The sequence below is a fragment of the Rhizopus microsporus genome (assembly GCF_002708625.1).
Source record: "Rhizopus microsporus ATCC 52813 unplaced genomic scaffold scaffold_6, whole genome shotgun sequence".
Lineage (NCBI taxonomy): Eukaryota > Fungi > Mucoromycota > Mucoromycetes > Mucorales > Rhizopodaceae > Rhizopus > Rhizopus microsporus.
In genome coordinates, this window is record NW_019671921.1 from 774,365 (window position 1) to 782,434 (window position 8,070).

Genomic DNA, 8,070 nt, shown 5'->3' on the forward strand with positions numbered 1-8,070 from the left:
ATGTTTGACGAAGAGTCCTTATTCAACGTCTTTAGTGGTGAGACTACAGATAACTTTGATGATGTTAAAGACGATGAAATTCTTGACGATGTTGAAGAAGAGATTCAACCAGCCACTAAACGACGCAACGAAGACGATACATTGAATGATCAAGATGGCAAAAAATTAAAAGTAGAAAACAAAGAGCTTCAAAAGTTTAGAGAAGACGTGGCTCAACAACCCACACCTATTGTGGCTGATACATTTGAGCAAGAAACATCCAGACAAGTTGCAAATATCGCAGGTCTTCAAGGACAGCCCACTGTTGCTGAAGGTGAGCAGATTGTATTGAGTCACCAAGTTAGACATCAAGTCGCGGTTCCTCCAAACTATCCCTATGTTCCCATCTCACAGCACGTGCCACCTGTTGATCCTGCTCGTACGTACCCATTTACCCTAGATCCTTTCCAGCGTGTTGCAGTGTCATCTATTGAACGAAATGAATCTGTATTGGTTTCAGCACATACTTCTGCGGGTAAAACAGTCGTGGCAGAATATGCTATTGCTCAATGCTTAAAAAACAAGCAACGTGTTATTTATACTTCTCCTATCAAGGTACTGATGAACAAGGCATGTAATAACCGCAGTAAAAAAAACTGACAATGTCATAGGCACTTTCCAATCAGAAATATCGTGAATTTACAGAAGAATTTGGTGATGTAGGCTTGATGACGGGTGATGTTACCATCAATCCACATGCATCTTGTCTTGTTATGACAACTGAAATTTTAAGATCTATGTTATACCGTGGTTCTGAAATTATTCGTGAAGTCGCATGGGTTGTTTATGATGAAATTCACTATATGAGAGATTCAGGTAAGCAGTTACTGTATACTTTTATAAAAGCAACAGTTTTTTTGACTTCTTTACATAGAACGTGGTGTTGTTTGGGAAGAATCGATCATTTTGCTACCTGACGCAGTTAGATACGTTTTCTTATCTGCTACAATTCCTAATGCTATGGAATTTGCAGAATGGATTTGTAAGATACACCAACAGCCATGTCACATTGTCTATACCGATTTCCGACCTACTCCTCTTCAACACTATTTATTCCCTGCCGGTGGTGATGGTATTCATTTAGTTGTAGATGAAAAAAGTAGATTTAGAGAAGACAACTTCCAGAGAGCCATTGCTGCTCTAAGCGATGCAAGAGGAGATGATCCCAGTGGACCAAATAGCCGTGGAAAGAAAGGAAAGACATATAAGGGCGGAAATAGTAACGATGGTCCACCAGATATTTATCGTATTATAAAAATGATCATGATGAAGAACTATCATCCTGTGATCGTGTTTAGTTTTTCCAAAAGAGAATGTGAAGCAAATGCACTTGTCATGTCAAAGCTGGACTTTAATGACGATAGCGAACGAGACATGGTAAACCAAGTATTCACAAACGCCATCTCTGGATTAAACGAGGATGATCGCCAACTTCCACAAATTCAGCAATTACTTCCACTTTTACGACGTGGTATCGGTGTCCATCACGGTGGTCTCTTACCCATTATGAAGGAAACGATCGAAGTTCTCTTCCAAGAAGGCCTTTTGAAAGTCCTGTTTGCTACTGAAACATTCTCTATTGGTTTGAACATGCCTGCTAAAACTGTCGTATTCACTAGTGTTCGTAAATATGATGGCAAGTCTACTCGATGGGTAACGTCAGGTGAATATATCCAAATGTCTGGTCGTGCTGGTCGTCGTGGTCTTGATGAACGTGGTGTTGTTATTATGATGATTGACGAAAAGATGGAACCTGCGGTAGCAAAGGGCATGGTTAAAGGTGAATCTGATCGTATGAATTCAGCCTTCCATTTGAGTTATAATATGATCTTGAATTTGCTTCGTGTTGAAGGCGTCAGCCCTGAATACATGTTAGAAAAGTGTTTTTACACCTTTCAAAATGATGCAAATATTCCTCAATTCGAAAATCAAATGAAGCAATTAGTAGCTGAAAAGGACAGTATACAGATTGAAGGCGAAGAAGAAATATCGACCTATTATGAACTTCGAAAACAGATTGATACTTATACTCAAGACGTGCGTGACGTTATGCTTCATCCCACTTATTCTTTACCATTTATGCAACCTGGGCGCTTAGTACGTGTAGAATATGAAAAGATGGACTTTGGCTGGGGCGCTGTTTTGAACTGTCAAAAGCTCAACAGCCGAAAGAGGGCATCCGATCAAGATAGTGAACCCAACTATGTAGTTGACATATTATTAAACTGCTCTAAAGACAGTAGTCTTACAAAGGATGCAGCTGGTCAACCTACAGGTATCAAACCCGCCACGAATGATGATGAACGTAATCCACTGGTTATTCCAGTCAGCTTGCGTACTATTCAAAGTATCAGTCATATTCGACTTGTTCTTCCAAAAGATTTACGAAGCTCAGATACACGCAAAGCAGCATACAAGTCCATTATGGAAGTAAAAAAGAGATTCCATGGAAATATTCCGTTATTAGACCCCATAAATAACATGGGCATCAAAGATCCTTCATTCCAAAAACTGGTCAACAAGATTCTCAACTTGGAAAAGAGAGTGATGGATCATCCATTGACTAAATCACCCGACTTGCCAGTTTTATATGAGACATACACAAAAAAGATGGAAATTACTGAAAAGATTAAAGATTTGAAGAGAAAGCTCGTTGAAGCTCAATCTATAGTACAGTTGGAAGAACTTAAGAATAGAAAACGTGTGCTGAGAAGGTATGTATTCTTTAAACATTCTAAAACAGCTAGCTGACATTTCCTTTTAGACTAGGCTTTACTACTTCATCAGACGTTGTGGAAATGAAGGGCCGTGTTGCCTGTGAGATTAGCTCAGGTGATGAATTGTTATTGACAGAAATGATTTTCCAAGGTGTCTTTAATGATCTTACAGTGGATCAATCAGTTGCCGTTTTAAGTTGCTTTGTATTTGATGAAAAAGTGGATGCGAAAGCAAAATTACAAGAAGAACTATCTGCACCTCTTCGATTAATGCAAGAAACAGCGCGTAGGATAGCCAAGGTTGCTAATGAGTGTAAAATGAATCTTGATGAAGAAGAATATGTCGGAAAGTTTAAACCAGAACTGATGGATGTTGTGTTTGCTTGGTGTCAAGGAGCAAAATTCTCGCAGATCTGTAAGATGACGACTGTATATGAAGGCTCCCTTATTCGTGTGTTTAGACGACTAGAAGAGCTTTTAAGGCAAATGTGTGCAGCAGCCAAGAGTATTGGAAATAGTGAATTGGAAAATAAGTTTTCAGAGGGTATCAATAGAATTCACAGAGACATCATTTTCGCAGCATCGCTTTATTTGTAAAAGATATATATTATGCATTACATTCAATAAACTATGGAAATCCTTTCACCATATCATCTTGTAACTGTGTGAGTTGTTCAAGTAATTGCTCATCGTTCAAGTCTGCCTGGTCTAATTGAAGCATCTTGTCTGCAAACTAGTCAAAGTTATTAAATGTACTTTATTGCTTTATTGTCTTTTTTTTTTACCCATAACAATTTTCGTTCTTTACTGATTTCCTTTGCCCTTTCGTTAGTATAAGCAGTCTGCTTATTCTTTTTCAACTAGAGAAGATTCAGTCATACAAAAGTATATGATACTTCTTTTTTTTTTTATACCTCTTTGACTATTTGATACGCAGCTAATAAGAGATTTTTAGGAAAACCAAGCAATTGAGCCGTTTGAAGACCTATTGAATTGATATTAAAAAAGTTCTTGTATACTATTAAATGAATCAAACCATAATTTTGTTCAGTCGACAAATGTCCATCCTCTATTTTATACTGATAATCAACTATACAATCTCGATCATCCATCTTTAAATTGTATAAATAAGTCCCACAAAAAAAAATAACTTGTTGCATTTACCCTAACATCTACTTTAAACCGCAAGTTGACTACATTGGGATATATAACCAACGTTCGTGTCAGCTCATGAAGATGAGTTGCAAAAAAGCAAAACGCCTACAAAGACAAGGAAAAGCAAGAGACATTCTTATTTAGTAAAGTTCTACTTACCTTTGTCCTGGCAAGTTCTTCACACACAGCCGCTGCGATCCCAACAGCATTATTGGGAGAAGTGCTGCGACAAAGTTCATCGATGATCACAACACTTGAGTTTGTCACATGTTGTAGCAAATAGGCCGTTTCCTTCATTTCTGTCATAAAAGAAGATGTGTTGGTATCCGAAAGGATATTGTCATTTGCTAATCTCGACAATAGCTTGTTTAATGTTAGTCTACTATCAAATCTCTTGTGGCATAGTAAACTCTACCTGATCACATAATCTAAAAGATGCATATTCTGCAGGAACACTAGTATAGTAATGGGTTCAAAGTGGAGCAAAAAAAGAGGGAATGATGCTTACAATGAGCCAATATGAGCCATCACGTTGAGTAAAGCCACTTGTCGTAAATAGGTTGATTTACCGCTCATGTTGGGTCCTGTAATAAATTGGAAGCTGCTTGATAATGAAGCAAAGGTATCGTTTGGTACTAGTGGAAATGTTAAAATATGATCAAGAACAGGATGTCGACCCGACTTTATAGCCAAGACACCAGAAAACGTTGGACGAACTAATATTTGGCATTAGATACTAAAGCTACAACCTTATCACTTACCGTAGCCATATGAAAGCTTGCATGAAGCCAATGAGGCAAGCATGTCCAAGAGAGCAATAGCTTCTGATGCTTTATACAGTATGTTGATATTATCTCTGAATACTTGCAACAAATTAGATACAACTCTTTTGATTAAATAGAAAGTTAGTACAAGTACCTGTAAATAAGAAGAAAAAAATACATACTTATCAGACATCAGGTACACTTCCATAAGGGATTCATTTATTCTACTATTTGCTTGAAGCTAGAGAATAAAGACCGTTAACATATTTTACTCTAGCGATATGTTGTATTACTATTTCCAATGTCGTAAAATGAAGCATTTTTCTTTTGGTGACAACATTAATAAATTTATCAGGCAGCGTATTTCCATCAGAAAGTTCACTCGTTGGCATTTGAATAAAGAACCCGCTTGAGGAACTGAACTGAAGCTTCATTTTCAGTCCAGTTGTTTCTAAAAAAATACTTAGTATAAGCCATATATTCAAAGAAACAGCTTACCCGAGTATTCAGATACAAGCTCATATGTGTCTTCGATTGCTTCTTTATAGGCTTGTCTGGCTACTATTTATTTTAGTAATAAAATCTAATGTGTTTAACCAAATTGAACTTGCCAACATCAAGCAAACCATTAACTCCAGCCTACAAAATTATTAGATAAAAACACGCATTATCCATGGTTGCCTTCCAACCTTTACGGCATAGCATTTTTGATTTCTTAGCCCAAGCCCCGTTTTTTCTATTCCAACGTCTTCATTGATAACACTATTAATTATCTCCTCGAGCTCAGCTATATATAAAGCAAGATAAATACATAAATTACTTTTTGTACTTGCTTGTCTTACCGAAAATAGGCTCAGATAAAATCTGCATAAAATAAATCAACAAGCAAATACTATGCAAGATTGCATCACCTTACCTTATATATTGCTTTTGACAAGATACAGCTCTCAACAGGGTTAGAATGACATGGCAGCTGAAAAGCAATATTCTGTATAGACTTGATTGATTGCTTCAGACAAATCACTTGATTGATTTTTGATTCAGAATGATGGACAGCCAACATTTGTCGACCAACTGTTTTATGATTGGCGTTGGGTAATTTGACAATGAATGATATTATATAATCCAGGTCACTCAAGGGCCTCAAAGAAGACTGAATGTTAAATAAACACTCTTCACTTGCTGATAATTCCTGTATGGCATCTAATCGATCCGTAATAACCTCCAAACAACAAGGGGGCTGTAATATATTCATTCGGAGAAGACGCTTTCCCATAGGAGTGATTGTTTTATCAAGGATACCAAGCAGAGTATTTTCTTTGTGGATATTTATGATATTTGTAACCAGTTCAAGGTTTCTTGAAGTAATTGTATCTAAATGCATCATCCAAAAATTTAGTACAAACGTTGCACTGTTTAGCCTTACCGATCATCAATGTTCCTATGCGCATACTTATTTATATCAAATGAATCACAATAAGAAATACTTTTGACTACCTTCAGCACCTTGATAAGAGAATTTGATGGTATTCTCAGCAAAAGCAAGGCCTTCATTTTGTAACAAATAGTAAAATGTACCAGAAGTAGCTGCCAAACAGTAATATCTATAGATGCCGTTATTAAAGAAAGAGCCTTGCTCTGAGATCTATACTTTGGAGATACACCAACAAGCAATCCTGGAATGTCCTCTTGTAGCCCATAGTGTTTTATATAGCCAATACCCATCTCATCATTAAAGTGCTTCCTGGGTAAGAAAATAAAAGAAGCATGCGGGAATTGCTGTTCTATCAGTTGGCATAGCTTGCTGCTCTTCTTTATTTCCTCAGAGCGTTTATTGCCAAAAGAGCTTACAAGTATCTTTTGTGGATCATTTAGATTAATCTTTTGTATAGTTCTTGCAAATGTTGTTGAATCAGCAAACTATTTAGTCTATCTAAGAAGACAGTTTGTGATATACAAGGATTATACCTGTGATAAAGTACATTCGCAGCTGTTGACGTCAAATATGCAAATACCTACTTCAATAGCCACACCTCTACCTTCAGTAACAGACATAATACATTTTGGAACTTGTCTTCTTGTAACAGCTGTCATCGCTGTTTTGGGTCGTGCTGATACTCCACCGGTTGTAAGTCTATTGGATGTCTGTTGAGTGGCTCTTTGAGTATAAACACTCCTTGTTGCATTTGAGCCTCCGGATAAAGAAACGCGGGAGGATGATACGGTTATAGCCGAAGACAATTGTTTGCTTTTGTCCATTTTAAACTATTAAAGAAGAATTTTTTTTTTAAAAAAAAGTACGAAATAGCCCTTCTTTTTCTTTTTTTTTTTTTTCAGCGTGATAACAACAAAAAATATATATACAACATTTATTAAAATAAGGAATAATGGCCTTTAGTTGATCGTCTTCTTTTTGCCTCTGTTTAAGCTAGGTCCCCATACTTTAACCGTAAAATCAGCCGAACAACTGGCAAGGATAGGTTCAGTAGGATGAAAATTGACTGCATACACTCGATCTGTGTGGCCTTCTAATCGCTGCATCAACTCTGCGCTATCCTGTAATAATCAATGAGTACTTTTGGTTCGTCAAAGGGGTATTTTGAGCCTTACTTCTCCAACGTTATAAAGATATGCATATGGATCTGCGCTTCCTGTAGCAAGCAGTACACTCTTTTCTTCCTTGAGCTCTTGAGGATCCAATAAATAGTCAGCTGGCGTCGTTGCAATGTCGATATCCCCGTAATCATTCGCCACAGAGTGTTTACTCAAGATGGATGAATTATCTAATAGATTGTCAGCTTAATCTCTATTGTTATAGATTGCATATGGCTTACATCCACTTCCACAATAGAATGACGACTTGATAGGCCAGTTTTTGTTTTTGAATCCTTTTAGTGAATGTACAAGTCGAAGTTCTGATTTGGGTGGATCCATACCACGGTCATAGACGCGTAGCACTAAAAATAATTGTATTAATAATCGTAATGATGAACCAGATGCCCTTACAGTTATCATAGCTATTGACTGCCATATATCGAGGCTCGTCATAATCATTAACTAATTTATAGTGATCAATCGAATGTGAATAAACAAAGGCAAATGCTCTTACTAGCTCTTCTTGAAGCATCTGTACTCCTTCTACCAATGGATATATGTGTGATTGGCATTTGGGTATGATCATTCTGTCTATTTGATATACATTGTTCTAACTGTTGTTAATATATAAAGCCTCTGATCATCTTTTTGCTCCTTACTTGATCGAATATCCCACACTTTTAATACGCCTTGTGCATCTCCTGTGATAACATGAATACCATCTCTTGATGCATACAATGTGTTCACCATGGCATCGTTACGAATAACTAACGCCGATCCTTCCAGTCGAGTATCTACCA

The 8,070-nt window shown here is 37.0% G+C and overlaps 3 protein-coding genes across 3 annotated transcripts in view; 1 reads left to right on the forward strand and 2 right to left on the reverse strand.

Annotated features, from left to right (window-relative positions):
• RHIMIDRAFT_201127 (antiviral helicase) lies at positions 1 to 3,353 on the forward strand (the record flags this gene model as incomplete). Its single annotated transcript, XM_023606508.1, has 4 exons — positions 1 to 594; positions 651 to 855; positions 914 to 2,753; positions 2,804 to 3,353. The coding sequence occupies 4 exons, from the start codon at positions 1 to 3 to the stop codon at positions 3,351 to 3,353; spliced, it is 3,189 nt and encodes a 1,062-aa protein (XP_023467355.1).
• A 31-nt stretch (positions 3,354 to 3,384) lies between these two features.
• On the reverse strand, positions 3,385 to 6,934 carry RHIMIDRAFT_236703 (uncharacterized protein; the record flags this gene model as incomplete). Its single annotated transcript, XM_023608621.1, has 20 exons — positions 3,385 to 3,489; positions 3,542 to 3,616; positions 3,671 to 3,741; positions 3,793 to 3,868; positions 3,921 to 4,016; positions 4,071 to 4,274; positions 4,327 to 4,366; positions 4,420 to 4,627; positions 4,673 to 4,797; positions 4,858 to 4,916; positions 4,969 to 5,126; positions 5,174 to 5,236; positions 5,302 to 5,314; positions 5,371 to 5,462; positions 5,518 to 5,539; positions 5,592 to 6,049; positions 6,102 to 6,116; positions 6,173 to 6,279; positions 6,327 to 6,595; positions 6,644 to 6,934. The coding sequence occupies 20 exons, from the start codon at positions 6,932 to 6,934 to the stop codon at positions 3,385 to 3,387; spliced, it is 2,547 nt and encodes an 848-aa protein (XP_023467356.1).
• Positions 6,935 to 6,986: 52 nt separating this feature from the next.
• The window catches only part of RHIMIDRAFT_280072 (WD40 repeat-like protein), a 2,019-nt gene continuing 935 nt past the window's right edge, over positions 6,987 to 8,070 (reverse strand). Inside the window, exons 4-9 of the mRNA XM_023612879.1 lie at positions 7,930 to 8,070; positions 7,785 to 7,880; positions 7,682 to 7,732; positions 7,510 to 7,632; positions 7,286 to 7,458; positions 6,987 to 7,231 (exon numbers count right to left, since the gene is read on the reverse strand). Coding sequence (XP_023467357.1) covers positions 7,070 to 7,231; positions 7,286 to 7,458; positions 7,510 to 7,632; positions 7,682 to 7,732; positions 7,785 to 7,880; positions 7,930 to 8,070 — 746 coding nt within the window. The 3' untranslated portion in view covers positions 6,987 to 7,069. The remainder of the gene's footprint in view (positions 7,232 to 7,285; positions 7,459 to 7,509; positions 7,633 to 7,681; positions 7,733 to 7,784; positions 7,881 to 7,929) is intronic.